Consider the following 14452-nt stretch of genomic DNA (forward strand, 5'->3'; position numbering starts at 1 on the left):
CAGAGCTGTTCAGCGCGAGCCCGCGGCTTCCAGCCAACCTGCCCACTATTCCCACTGCTCGTCCGGCTTTCATTCCCCCAAGTCTGAGACTCCTGGGCGCCCCCTGCTGGGCAGAGCCGGGGCCCAAGAGGACTGGGCTCCTGTGCATGGGGGTTGGGGGCCGGCTTGAGGGTAGGTCATTTTTGTAATGGACAGGGTGAACGGCGGAGGCCAGGTGGTTACCCAGCTCCCCAGGCCTTGTGGCAGTCAGTTCACTCCAGAGGGTAGTGTGGTGGCCGTGGGCCCGCTGTACACACAAGAAGGGCTGTCCCATCTCTGTGGGTGATGGGGTAGGGGAGAGGTCCCTGGAAGGAGGTGTTGGCTCTAGGTCTCTCTGGAAAGATAGTGACAGACTGGGAAGAGGCGCGGCCTAGATCTGGGGGTGGCCGAATGAAGAAACTGATGGGGACGAAGACTCTTGGGGGCCCCTGGGACCCTGGAGAGGGGTTAGGGGCCTGGGGGGCAGAGAACACAGCACTGTCCCTGGAGATGGGGGAGAGGCTTGGACTACAGCCAGATCTAGGGACCTCCAGAGTGCGGGAACAGGGGCGTGTCCTCTGGACCTGCTGGCAGGGTTTTCTCTTCCCGTGGTAACTGTGCGCAGCTCCCAAGATGGTGCAGAATCAGTGCTGCTGACTTGGAACTGGGGCTGGCTAGGGGCCTCCTAGCCTCACTTTCTCCATGTATCTGTAAAATGGGCCCCTTCACCCTGTCCCACCCTCCTCCCCAGGTTGAGAGAGTCCCAGGCAGCCATGGGCTCCGGACCTGAAGTTCTCAGCAGACATTTCCCAAGCCCCTCCTCTCCCTGCAGCCTCTCTTTTCATCCTCCCATCCACCGCAAAGGACTCACTTGTCATCATGACACCCTTTTAAGGACGAGGGAACTGGGAGGCAGGGAGGTCGAGTCTTTTCCAGGGTCCCACAGTGGTGGTTTCAAGGCTTCTGGCTGAGAAGGGGGAAGTTAGGGGGCCTCGGAGCCCCGGGGCCTCCTGATGGCCTGTCCTACCCCATCCTGAGTGACAACCACCTCAGCTGGGGCCTACGGGTGCTGGTAGAGTGGACACCCAGCCCAAGCCACGTGAGCTGAGGCTGCCGCCCTGTCACATCACAGCCCCATCTAGGACAGAGCAGTCTTCAGGCCCCTGGTGAGGCGGTAGGCAGTGGGGCAGATAGACGGGTCCCAAGGGCCTGAGGATCCCCTCCTACCCCTTGCAGTGGCTGAAGGGCTTCCGGAGCCCAGAGCTGTCCATCTTTGAGGTGACATGGCACTGAGCAGGTGTGGGACAGGTGGCCCTTGGCTTGTCTATCTGGATGGCTTTGACTCAGAGCCTGAGGTGGACACGTTGGTGGATGAAAAGTCCAAGGAAGATAGGTGCGGTGGCTCACACCTGTAATCCCAGCACTTTGGGAGGCCGAGGCAGGTGGATCACCTGAGGTCAGGAGTTCGAGACCAGCCTCGCCAACATGCTGAAACCCCGTCTCTACTAAAAACACAAAAAATTAGACAGGCATGGTGGACGGCACCTGTAATCCCAGCTACTTGGGAGGCTCAGGCAGGAGAATGGTGTGAACCCGGGAGGCAGAGGTTGCAGTGAGCCGAGATGGCGCCACTGCACACCAGCCTGGGCGACAGTGCGAGACTCTGTCTCAAAAAAAAAAAAAAAAAAAACTCAGGAAGACGACAAGGAGGGTGGCGGGGAGCAAGGAGAAGGTGGGAGGGCAGTGACGGAGGAGTGGGGTCCGGGGGCCCCGCCCAGGGGTTACTGGTGTCTTGGCTGCAGATGCCAGGATGAGGTGAGGGGGAACCCCGAAGTGGATTCAGAGAATGGAGAAAAGAGGAGGAGGTAAGGATTGAGACAAGGTGGACTGCGTGAAGGTCCCCGGGTTCTTGCTCACAGGATGTCTGTGTATCCAGGAGGATGAGGAGGGAGACAGTGTTGTTCTGGGAGGGGACCGAGAGGTTCAAGGTGGGGCCTTGTGGGCTACTGGGAGAATAAGATCTTCATCCAGAGGGCCGTGGGAAGCCACTGAAGGGTGCCGGGCAGGAGAGGGGAACAATCAGAAGAGACCCTGGCAGAGCGTGGTAACTCACACTTGTAATCCCAGTACTTTGGGAGGCCAAGGTGGGTCGATCACCTGAGGTCAGGAGTTCGAGACCAGCCTGGCCAACATGTTGAAACCTCGTCGCTACTAAAAATACAAAAAGTTAGCCAGGGGTGGTGGCAGGCACCTGTAATCCCAGCTACTTGGAGGCTGAGGCAGGAGAATCATTTGAACCTGGAAGGCGGAGGTTGCAGTGAGAGCCGAGAGTGTACCATTGCACTCCAGCCTGGCACTGCCATTGCACTCCGGTGAGACTCTGTCTCCAAAAAAAAAAAAAAAAAAAAAAGAAGAAGAAGAGAAGAAGAGACTCTGTTTTCTGTTTTCAGTCTTGGGGGAAGGGCAGGTTGGGGAGAATAGGGGGTGGGCTAGGGGACCCTGGGGCTGGCGAGATGAGGATAGAAGGGAGAGGCATCATGGAGGTAAAACCAGCCTCCAAGGGGTGGCTGTGGATATCACCCGTGACTTCCATACCCGGAAGGCTGGATTCGGGGGTGAGGAGAAAGACCAGGCCACGGAGGGCTGGCCTTGACCCACCCCGCTCCTCAGAGCTGGCACATGGTGGAAATTGGTCTGGCAGACAGTGAGGAAGATGAAGACCTGAGTCCCCAGCCTGCCTCCCCAATCCCAAAGGACTCTTCCCCTGAGTCACTATGGGGTTCAGGGTCTGGGGGTCTTTGGGCCATCCTGGCCAGTCCCTGCACTTTCTCAGGACCAGCCTCCCAGCCTGTCCCGGAAGCTCCTGGGATTTTTTTTTTTTGTCTCCCAGGCCAGGGTTGCAATGGTGTGATGATGTCTCACTGCAGCCTTTACTGCTGTGCTCAAGTGATCCTCCTGCCTCAGCCTCCCAGGTAGCCACCACGGATTTTTTTTTTTTTTTTTTAGACAGAGATTCGCTCTGTCACCCAGGCTGGAGTGCAGGGTCTTGATCTTGGCTCACTGCAACCTCCGTCCCACCGGGTTCAAGCGATTCTCCTGCCTCAGGCTCCCAAGTAGCTGGGATTATAGGCGCCCACCACCATGCCCGGCTAATTTTCATGTTTTTAATAGAGATGGGGTTTCACCATGTCGGCCAGGCTAGTCTCCAACTCCTGACCTCAAGTGATCCACCCACCTCGACCTCCCAAAGTGCTAGGATTACAAGCACGAGCCACCATGCCCAGCCATGCCTGGCTATTTTTTGTATTTTTGGGAGGGCGGGGGTAGAGATGCGATCTTGCTAGGTTGCCCAAGCTGGTCTCAAACTCCTGGCCTGAGGCGCCCCTCCTGCCTCAGCTTCCTAAAGCACTGAGACTGCAGACATGAGTCACCTCTCCTCGTTATGGGACTGCTTTTTTCTTTTCTTTATTTTTGAGATGGAGTTCCACTTGTATTGCCCAGGCTGCAGTGCAATAGCACAATCTCGGCTCACTGCAACTTCCACCCCCCAGGTTCAAGTGATTCTCCTGCCTCAGCCTCCCAAGTAGCTGGGATTACAGGCGTGCACCACCACACCCAGCTAATTTTTTGTGTTTAGTAGAGATGGGGTTTTACCATGTAAGTCAGGCTGGTCTCGAACTCCTGACCTCAGGTGCTCCACCTGCCCCAGCCTCCCAAAGTGCTGGGATTACAGGCGTGAGCCACCGTGCCCGGCCGGGACTTCTTAAAAGAAAACTGGAGGCCGGGTGTGGTGGCTCACGTCTGTAATCTCAGCACTTTGGGAGTCTGAGGCGGGCAGATCATGAGGTCAGGAGATCGAGCCATCCTGGCTAATGCAGTGAAACCCCATCTCTATTAAAAATACAAAAAATTAGCCAGGTGTGGTGGTGGGCACCTGTAGTCCCAGCTACTTGGGAGGCTGAAGCAGGAGCATGGCGTGAACCCAGGAAGTGGAGCTTGCAGTGAGACAAGATTGCGCCACTGCACTCCAGCCTGGGCCACAGAGCAAGACTCTGTCTCAAAAAAAAAAAAAAAAAAAAAAAAGAAAAAAAAAAAAAGAAAACTGGAGAGTCCCCATCCCATTTGGTTTCTGGACAAGGGAGAACAGTGCCACAGTGGGTATTGGGGACCTCAACCACAGCTGGAGGTGGGGACCTGGGTCCCAGGATTGGGGTGATGAAGGTAGGACACAGGTGGGCTGTGAGGCCTGCACCTGTGGACCCAGGTGGTCCTCCCAAGATGTGATCGCTCCATGACTGCTGGGCTCCAGCCCACTGTCCTTTGGAGGGGCAAGGGATGGGAACACAGCACAGGCTGGCTCATGGCGCCTTCTTTATTGTCCACCCCCAGCCCCCCTTCCCTGCAGCCCCCTCCAAATGACAAAACTACCCACATCCCATGGCCCACCCCCAAAGCGGCGGGGTTCAGAGCTGCGAGAACACTGGAAGCTCCCCCTCTGACAGCAGCGGCGACACTTTGGGTGCAAGCGGGGCCGGATCTGGGTGGGGCAGAGGAGGGGGGCGCCTGAGCCTCAGCGCCTTGGGCCCCCACCCCCTTCTCCACCCGCGCATTCCTCGGCCTTACCCGCGGGGGCGTCGGGGCGCGGCGGCCCGGGCGCGGGGGCCGCGGGGGCGCCGGGGCGGTGGTCCTCCAGGTGCAGGGTCATGGCGGGCCGCGAGGCCGTGGAGAAGGCGCACTGCATGCACGAGTAGCGGCCGCGTGTGTGCTCCCACACGATGCGGCTCGGGGCCGCGTGCCCTGCGGGCAGGCGGGATCCCGTCAGTCCCGGGCTCCCCCAACCCAGAAGACCCGTGCGCCAAGGATGGAGGACGCCGGCGAGGGTGGGTGGGACCTTTTCCCGCCTCCCATCAGCTTCCGGGAGCCTAGTTCAGTTTCTCCCGGGTCTGTCTGCCCCTAGAGTTGGGGACACCCAACTTGGCTTCTCCGCGTCCCCTACTATCATCCCCAGATTCACTGTCGGGGAAAAGCCCGCTCCGAGGTGAACGGTGAAAGGGGCGCAAGGTTTACACGGGAACGCCGGCGCAGATGAAGGCGCAGGTGCCAGTCATTTTTAAGGCAAAAATCCTGTATTTCGGGACGGTGGCATTTGTGGCCCCCTGGGAAGGGGATGGGCACTGCTGCCTCCTGGTATCCACCGGACCCCGCAGAGGGCAGAACAGAAAGCCCCTCCACCCCTCCCTGGTGGTCACCTGCACGCACCTGAGGGCGCGTCGGAGCCGCCCTGGGGTCTTCGGGGGCTGCTGCCAGCACCTGCGGTAAAGGGGCGGGTCAAATTCAGAGTCAGGGCGAGCCCAGCCCGCCCTCCTGGAGGCCCCTGACCCCACACTCACCTTGGCCCTTTTTCCAGACGGCGGCGCTGGAAGCCGGCGGCCCGGGTGCAGCGGCCAGGAAGGGGCGCAGGCGCGGGGGGCTTAGGCCAAAGGGCGCAGGGTTCAAGTACGGCAGGAAAGGTCCGGTGGGGGCAGGGGCAGGGGTCGTGAAGGGTTCCAGCAGCGGGAACGGCAGGCCCGGCGCTGACGCGGGGTCAACCTCCGGGGGGCGCTCGGGCGCGGGCGGCTCTCGGTCCAGGGCCGGGGGTGGTGGCGGGGCTGGGCTCTGCGCATGCTCCGCGCAAACATGCAGGTGCTTGAAGAGCGAGCGGTGCGTGCGGAAGCGCAGGAGGCAGTTCTCACACCTGGAGGTGGGCAGAGGGCTGGGCTGGGCCTCCCGGGAGACAAGGGAGAGGGTCCTGTGCAATGCCACCCACCCTTCGAGCGTGGGAACGGAGCCTGGGCACTAATCGCCTCCCCGCTCCCTTACAACTGTAGCAGCGACCCTTCCTGACCACTTCGGGTGGGAACCCTGGGGAAACCCAGAAAGAAGTCTCAATTTTAAGTTATGTGGCCGGTTTTCCACTTGGGAGGTAAAGCCCGGCTGAGTGAAGCCACGCCCACTTATGCCCCGCCCCATCCAGGGAGGTGAGGGCGGGGCTTCCCCAAAGGCCCACCCACATCAAGTCCCGCCCTCCAACACTCTGACCAGGAAGGGAGGAAGGTCTGGAGCCCACACACAGGGTGAGGCTAGGGCAGGGCGGAGCTCAAGAGGTCAGGGTCTCACTTGAAGTAGCGATTGGGTTTGTAGTGCAGTTTGCTGTGAGCCACCAGCTCCTGCATGCTGGGGAAGGTCTCGGTGCAGCTCAGGGCTGAGCAGCGGAAGAGCTTGCCTGGTAGGGATGAAGGACAGAGAAGTGGAGAGGGGTGGCCAAGGCTGGCTCCGAGGGGCTCCGCCTGTTTCCCACCCTAACGTGCCTCCCCATTACCGGTCTTGGCCCTACCTTCCAGGGACTGTGTGGGTGGGCAGTGGGTTCGCAGATGCTGTGCCAGGTCACGGATGCTGGGAAAACTGAGGCAGCAGCCAGGGCTGGAGCAAGGGATTTGCTTCCCTGCAGGATGCACAGAACAGGGGTCACTGGTCCCTTCCTCACTAGTGCTGTCCCTGACCCCAGGGCTCTGCCCCAGAGACGCAAATATGATGTGCTGGGGCCTTTACTCTGCCTACCACAACAGACTGGTCTGCCACAGTGCAGGGGCTGGACTGGCCGGGCTCACCACTGGAGACACAGCCTGGCATCCACCGGCTGCTCAGTAAAATGATGAGTGGCATCCTTCTAGAGAGGCCCTGGGGTTAGAGATTCTCTACATTTTGCTTCTATTGTTCCAGGGACTGTGATTCCCCAGAAGACCCCATCACAGATCACCTGGAGGTGGGCGTCGTCTGGGAGGCCGCAGGTCCTCGCTGGTCCCGGAGACTATGCTGGTCAGGCCAGGGCTGGGTCCAGGGCCAGGCTGGCAGCTGTCTGGGGCTGGGGAGGAGCCCTGCTGCATCCCTCCAGCCCCTCCACGTTCCCACACTGGCGGTGTGGCTGTCTGCTCAGGGCCTGGCTCCTCCGACATGGAGGAGGGGGCTGCAGCTGGCACAGCCGGGGACAACGCCTCCTTGTCGGTCTCACTGGAGCTGGGCTCTGCAGTGGCCAGCATGTCCGGGCTGGGCCCTGAGGGTTTCTCCTCCTGGTGGAAGGAAGAGGCAGAGAGAACCCTTCTGGGCTCTGGGTCAACCCAGTCGGCCCCAATTCTAAGGAATCACCAGCAGGAGAGGATAGGGAAATACATAAGGGTGGACTAAGCTCTTTTTTTCTTTTTATAAAGATGGGGTCTCGCCATGTTGCCCTCGCTGGTCTTGAACCCCTGGTCTCAAGTGATCCTCCTGCCTCAGCCTCCCAAAGTGCTGGGATTAGTGTCGCCAGCCACTGCACTGGCCCGGATTGAGCTCCTTATGCACATGGGAGAAGCATCTCCTCTCTTCAACTAGGATAGGTGGGAGCCCCAGTATGCGACACAAGCGTGGCCTAGAGTGGGCGGGGACAAGGCTACGGAGGCGGGGCTATGGGCAGGCAGCCACTGGGAAGATGCTAGAGAAGCTAGACATGGATTGTCTGAGGACCGAGAAACACTGGCCCGCCTCGAGCAGTGTGGACAATCCTGGAGGTTGGAGGTGCTAGGGGCCCGGATATAAGAAGTTTTGGGGGCGGAGTCCTAGCCTGGTGGGCGTGGTCAATTCCGGGCCGAGCCCGGAAGTAGGGCGCTCTCCGAATGACAGCCAGCGGCGGACGGGTGCCCGGATGTGGGGGCGGGGTCGGCCGGAGGCTGCAGGCGCGACAGGGCGGCTCCCCGCCAGTCCCCGCCGCTCCGCCGCGCCCGCGACCCCGGTGCCGCGCTCACCATCTTCGACACGGCTCTGCCTCTTGTTTCTGCGGCTCCGGCGGCTGCAGCTTAGGCGGCGGCCACCCTCTGGGCAGTGCGCGCTCGCGCTCACGTCAGCGCCATTTTCCGCCTCTCAGCTCTCGCGAGATTGGGGGCGGGGCCTGTGCGGGTGCTCGGGGAGCGGGCGGGGCCTGAGGGCAGAGTCATCCTGGAGCGCAGCTTGGACGCTGGTGCAATCTTGCTATCCCCGGGCAGTCAGCGCGCACTTCAGCAGACTGCCTGCACGGAGATCCGGGATGACCTCGCTGTCCTAGTCTTCAAAGTGGGCACCTTCATCCCCTATAGTCTTGTTCCAAGATCAGCCCTGGACAGGCGATAAACAGCAGTTCTTCTTTCTTTGTTTTTATTTTTTATTTTTTTGAGACGGAGTTTCGCTCTTGTTGCCCAGGCTGGAGTGTAATGGCGCGATCTCGGCTCACTGCAACCTCCGCCTCCTGGGTTCAAGCGATTCTTCTGCCTCAGCCTCCCAAGTGGCTGGGATTATGGGCGCCCACCACCACGTCTGGCTAATTTTTTGTATTTTTAGTAGAGACTGGGTTTCACCATGTTGTCCAGGCTGGTCGTGAACTCCTGACCTCAGGTGATCCACCCGCCTCGGCCTCCCAAAGTACTGGGATTATAGGCGTGAGCCACTGCGCCCGGCCAGTTCTTTATTTTTTGTAGTGTTGAGACAGGTCTTGCTCTATTGCCCAGGCTGGAGTGCAGTGATGCGATCATAGCTCGCTACAGCGTTGACCTCCTGGGTTCAGGCGATCCTCCCATCTCAGCCTCCCGAGTAGCTGGGATTACTGGCGTGCGCCACTGTCCCCAGCTAATTTTTAAATTCTTTTTAGAGACAGGGTCTCTCTGTGTGTTGCCCAGGCCGGTCTCAAACTCCTGAGCTCAAGCGATCCTCCCGCCTTGGCCTCCCAAGTTTTAGGATTGCAGGCGTGAGCCACCTCGCCTCCCCTTGCACTCACATTTTAAAATGGGGAAACAGCATCGCTCGAGCCAGGGAGGTCGAGGCTGCAGTGAGCGTGATGGCACCACTGCACTCCTGCCTGGTCGAAAAAGCGAGACCCCCATCTCTAAAAGTTAAATAAAAATAAATAAAAATGGGGAAATAGTAAATCAACAAGTGCAAAAACAATCTTTTGTCCTATTCAGAGCAATGAAGGAAACAATGAAATGTCGAAGTGATGGGTCAGGGAAGCCACTCTGAGGAGGTGACTTCGGAGCTGTCTCCAGATTGAACAAGGAGTGAGCTGGTGGAAAGCCCGAGGAGCAGGGGACTCTACTGGATAGCTGGTGATGATGTCGTGGAGTGGGGCAGGACGGGCTTATTTTGGTCAAAGAGCAGCGAGGCGGCCAGGGCACCACTGGAGCAGAGTGGAGGCGGGGTGTGGAGGTCAGAAAGCGAATATGGTGCGCGGCAGGTCATGCAGGGCCATGGGAGTGGTGCAGAGAGAGGAGTGTGGTTTCTGTTGTAACCACTGATGAATTTTTAGCAGGGGGAGGCGCATCATCTGATTCCTGGCAGTCACTTGGAGGAGGATGGGCTGTTGAGAGGGCGGTAAGGTAGATCTGACATCTTAGATCTCTCTAATACATCACGCTGCCATTCAGAGGTGTTCATTGAGTTCTAGGCAACTGTAGGGTTTTTGTTTTTTTTTTTGACGACGTCTTGCACTGTCACCCAGGCTGGAGGGGAGTCGTGCGATCTCGGCTCACTGCAACCTCCGCCTCCTGGGTTCAAGCGATTCTCCTGCCTCAGCCTCCCAAGTAGCTGGGATTACAGGCATGTGCCGCCACGCCAGGCTAATTTTGTATTTTTAGTAGAGTTGGGGTTTCTCCATGTTGGTCAGGCTGGTCTCAACTCCCGACCTCATGTGATCCGCCTGTCTCAGCCACGCAAAGTGTTGGGATTACAGGCATGAACCACTGCACCTGGCCACAACTGTAGGTTTTATGTGCAATGTATTTCCATCTGCAAAGCAAGTTGTACCTATGCACTTTTTTTTTTTTTTGAAACGGAGTCTCACTCTGTCCCCCAGGCCGCAGTGCAGTGACATGATCTTGCAACCTCCGCCTCGTGGGTTCAAGCAGTTCTCGTGCCTCAGCCTCCCAAGTAGCTGGGACTACAGGCTTGTGCCACCACGCTCAGCTAATTTTTTTTGTATTTTTAGTAGAGACAGGGTTTTGCCATGTTGGCTAGGCTAGTCTTGAACTCTTGGCCTCAGCGATCCACCTGCCTTGGGCTTACAAAGTACTGGGATTACAGGCATGAGCCACTGCATCCGGCTTTTTTGTTTGTTTTTTTGAGACACAGTCACATTCTGTTGCTCAGGCTAGAGTGCAGTGATGTGATCACAGCTCACTGCAGCCTCAACCTCCCTGGGCTCAGGTGATCCTCCTACCTCAGCCTCCCTAGTAGCTGGTACTAAAGGTGTGTGCCACCACATCCCGCTAGTTTTTATATGTTTTGTAAAGATGGGGTTTCGTCACATTGCCCAGGATGTTCTAGAACTCCTGGGCTCAAGTGATCTACCCTCCTCAGCCTCCCGAAGTGTTGGGATTTCAGGTGTGAGCTACTGTATCCAGCCCACTATGGGCTTTTATATGCAGAGAATACCTTTAGGAGATATTTAAAAACTGGGGAGAGGAACAGGGATGTTTGAGTGGGAGAGAGACTGAGTTTTCACTTTAGTGTTTTTTGAATTTTTTTTTGTTTTTTCTGTCCAGGCATGGTGTCTCAAGCCTGCAATCCCAGCACTTTGGGAGGCTGAAGTGGGAGGATCACTTGAGGCCAGGGGTTTGAGACCAGCCTGGGCAACAGAGCAGGACCCCATCTCTACAAAAAATAAAAAGATTAGCTGGGCGTAGTGGCACATGCCTGTAGTCCCAGCTTCTTGGGAGGCTGAGGTGGGAGGATTGCTTGAGACCAGAATTTAGAGGCTGCAGTGAGCTGTGTTCATGCCACTGCACTCCATCCTGGGCAACAGAGCAAGATCATATCTCTAAGAAAATAAAACAAAAGGCCAGGCACGGTGGCTCACGCCTGTAATCCCAGCACTTTGGGAGGCCGAGGCGGGTGGATCACGAGGTCAGGAGTTAGAGACCAGCCTGACCAACATGGTGAAACCTCATCTCTACTAAAAATATAAAAATTAGCCGGGCATGGTGGCACGTGCCTGTAATCCCAGCTACTCGGGAGGCTGAGGCAGGAGAATCGCTTGAACCCAGGAGGCAGAGGTTGCAGTGAGCCGAGATCGCGCCACTGCACTCCAGTCTGGGCAACAGAGCGAGACTCAGTCTCAAAAATAAATACATACATACATGCAAAAATAAAAAATAAAACAAAAACAAATTAAAATTTTTTCTTTTAATTATTATTCATTCAGTTAAAAACTCATTTGCTTTAAAAAAACAAAGATCATTTTAATGTAGGGTAAGGATGTGTATGTGCGTGTGTGTGTGTGCGCGCAGGGGAGGGTAGTGCAATCTGGGGAAGGATGGGGTGAGGTGGCAGAAGGGACAGGGACCCAAGGAAGGAAGGGAGAGGAGGGACCCAACTTAAGAAATTTTGTAAAAGAGTCAACAGGATGTGGGGGTGAGCAGCAGGCAGGGCAAACATGACTGAGGTCTGCAGTCTGAAGATGCCTATAACCTAGATAGGAGATTATATCTTTTAGCATATGCTAAACCTTTAAGATAATGGCCCATGGTGCCGTGCACAGTGGCTCACACCTGTAATCACAGCACTTAGGGAGGGTGATGCGGGATCATGATTTGAGTCCAGGAATCCAAGGCTACGGTGAGCTATGATCATACCACTGCATTCCAGTCTGGGACAACGGAGTGAAACGCTGTCTCAAAACAACAGCAACAAGAATCAGATGCTGGAGTACAGTGGTGCGTGCCTGTAATCTCAGCTACTGGGAGAAGGCTGAAGTGGGAGGATCACAGGAGCCCAGGTGGTTGAGACCAGCCTGGGCAACACAATGAGACCCCATCTTCTTTTTTTTTTTTTTTTTTTTTTTTTTTTTTTTTGAGACGGAGTCTCGCTCTGTCACCCAGGCTGGAGTGCAGTGGCGCAGTCTCGGCTCACTGCAAGCTCCGCCTCCCGGGTTCACGCCATTCTCCTGACTCAGCCTCTCCGAGTAGCTGGGACTACAGGCGCCCGCCACCACGCCCGGCTAATTTTTTTGTATTTTTAGTAGAGACGGGGTTTCACCGTGGTCTCGATCTCCTGACCTCGTGATCCGCCCGCCTCGGCCTCCCAAAGTGCTGGGATTACAAGCGTGAGCCACCGCGCCCGGCCGTGACCCATCTTCGAAAAAAAAGAAAAGGAAATTCAGAGATGGAAAGCACCAGGCCCATTCAAGAGATTGCTAAATGCTTTTCTGTCATCATTGAGCAATAAAAGGGCCCTCGAGACCTGGTTGCAGCCTTGAGAATTTTTTCCAGCCATGCTCAGCTTCCCAAGACAGGCACAGAAGGGAGAATAGATTCTGCAGAAGGCTCTGCTGGCCAGTCTTGCTGTGTGTGTGTGTGTGTGTGTGTGTGTGTGTGTGTGTGTGTGTGTGTCTCTCACAGTCTTGTTCTGGTGTGTGTGTGTGTGTGTGTGTGTCTCACAGTCTTGTTCTGTTGCCCAGACTGGAGTGCAGTGGCACAGCCTCAGCTCACTGCAACCTCCACCTCCCGGGCTCAAGCGATTCTCCTGCCTCAGCCTCCCGGGTAGCTAGGACTATGGTTGTGCACATCACGCCCAGCTAGTTTTTGTATTTTTAGTAGAGATGGGGTTTCACCATGTTGGCCAGGCTGGTCTCGAACTCCTTACTTCAAGATCACTGCCCACCAAGTGATCTGATTACAGGCATGAGCCACCGTGCCCGGCCGCTAGTCTTGCCTTGATTCCTGGCTCTACTGGGGATTCCCAATGCCCCATTCTCCCGTCGGGTAGGTATTCTGTGCCTGAAATTCGCTCATCACAGCTTAGATCACTCTGTGCAGTGCTTGTCAACCAAATCTGCTGAGACCGACCCTCCCCCACCTTCCTGGCTCCTGCTGCAACGCCCATTCCACCTCTGAATTAACCCTCTCTTCTGTGGGCCAGCCCTCACCTCACCAGTCAGCCCCATCTCTACTGGACTGGCTTCTCTTTGAGGGGCTGAGCACGGAGCAGGTGTCCATATTAGAAAGCTAGAATTAATTAATTATCATTATTATTATTTTTTTTTTTTTAGAGAGAGACAGGGTTAGCTCTCTTGCCCAGGCTGGAGTACAATGTTGCAATCAACTCACTGCAGCCTCGACCTGCTGGGCTCAAGTGATCCTCCCATCTCAGCCTCCTGAGAATCTGGGAATACAGGCACGACACTAGCTTTTTTTTTTACTTGAGGTGGAGTCTCACTCTGTCACCCAGGCTGGAGTGCAGTGGCGCCATCTCAGCTCACTGCAACCTCCGCCTCCCAGGTTCAAGCAATTCTCCTGCCTCAGCCTCCCGAGTAGCTGGGACCACGGGCGCACATCATCACGCCCAGCTAATTTTTTGTACTTTTAGCAGAGATGGGGTTTCACTGTGTTAACCAGGATGGTCTTGATCTCCTGACCTTGTGATCTGCCCGCCTTGGCCTCCCAAAGTGCTGGGATTACAGGTGTGAGCCACTGCACCCGGTCAATTTTAAAATTTTTTTGTAGAAACAGGGTATTAGTAGGTTGCCTAGGGTGGTCAAACCTTAAGTGATCCTCCTGCCTTGGCCTCCCAAAGTGCTGGGATTACAGCGGTGAGGCACCATGCTTGGCCAGGATTTGTTTTATTTTAGTATTAGAGACAGGGTCTTGCTGAGTTGCCCAGGCTGGAGTGCAGTGACGTGATCATAGCTCACTTCAGCCTTGAACTCCTGGGATCAAGTGATCCTCCAGCCTTGGCCTCACAAAGTGCTGGGACTACAGGCATGCACCACCACTCCCAAAATTCAGGAATTTTTTTTTTTTTTTTGAGACAGAGTCTCACTCTATTGCTCAGGCTGGAGTTCCATGGTGCAATCTTGGCTCACTGCAGCCTCCACCTCCTGCCTCAGCCTCTCAAGTATCTGGGACTACAGGCGCGTGCCACCACGCCCAGCTAATTGTTGTATTTTTAGTAGAGACAGGGTTTCACCATGTTGGCGAAGCTGGTCTGGAACTCCTGACCTCAGATGATCCGCCCGCCTTGGCCTCCCAAAGTGCAGGGATTACAGGCATGAGCCACTGCGTCCAGCCCAAAATTCAGGATCTTTAGGCTCAGACCATAGCAGGACTGCAGTCTTAGTCCCAGTTGGGTGAAGACTAAGAGGGCACAGACATGGGATTGGGGTGCAGGGCGCAGGAGTGACCCAGAGTGCATTAAGGGTGGGAGCACGTGGGACCTGCCTCTCTCCATAGGTCCCAGATGGGTTTGGCGGCTGTAGCTTCAAGACTAACAGGACCTGCTGGACCATTTGGGATGCAGATTTTGGAAGGGAAACTGAGACAAATTCTTTCTTTTCTTTTCTTTTTTTTTTTTTTGAGATGGTCTCGCTCTGTTGCCCAGGCTGGAGTGCAGTGGCGCGATC

At 56.2% G+C, this 14452-nt stretch overlaps 1 protein-coding gene across 3 annotated transcripts; it reads right to left on the minus strand.

Moving 5' to 3' along the window:
• Positions 1–3458: 3458 nt before the first annotated feature.
• ZNF414 (zinc finger protein 414) lies at positions 3459–7959 on the minus strand. Of its 3 annotated transcripts, none has more exons than XR_010115054.1 (8): positions 7836–7955; positions 6815–7124; positions 6392–6499; positions 6175–6280; positions 5409–5752; positions 5278–5315; positions 4642–4815; positions 3459–4555 (listed from the first exon to the last, which is right to left on the minus strand). XR_010115054.1 is itself a non-coding variant. In XM_055237521.2 (8 exons), the coding sequence occupies exons 1-8, from the start codon at positions 7836–7838 to the stop codon at positions 4482–4484; spliced, it is 1170 nt and encodes a 389-aa protein (XP_055093496.1). In that variant the 5' UTR covers positions 7839–7959; the 3' UTR covers positions 3459–4481. The 3 variants fall into 3 exon arrangements, 2 of the variants coding, with proteins under 2 accessions (XP_055093496.1, XP_063471084.1); XM_055237521.2 differs by having other exon boundaries at positions 5278–5328; positions 7836–7959; XM_063615014.1 differs by lacking the exons at positions 3459–4555; positions 4642–4815 and having other exon boundaries at positions 4852–5315.
• Positions 7960–14452: the final 6493 nt, after the last annotated feature.

Source organism: Symphalangus syndactylus, chromosome 13 (genome assembly GCF_028878055.3).
Source record: "Symphalangus syndactylus isolate Jambi chromosome 13, NHGRI_mSymSyn1-v2.1_pri, whole genome shotgun sequence".
Taxonomy (NCBI): Eukaryota; Metazoa; Chordata; class Mammalia; order Primates; family Hylobatidae; genus Symphalangus; species Symphalangus syndactylus.

Excerpts from the sequence above, each read along its gene's own strand:
- ZNF414 (XM_055237521.2), bottom strand. Across the intron at positions 5,329-5,408 it reads CGTCTGGAAAAAGGGCCAAG|GTGCTGGCAGCAGCCCCCGA; the intron begins GTGAGTGTGGGG and ends CCTTTACCGCAG. Across the intron at positions 4,816-5,277 it reads CGGCTCCGACGCGCCCTCAG|GGCACGCGGCCCCGAGCCGC; the intron begins GTGCGTGCAGGT and ends GCCTGCCCGCAG.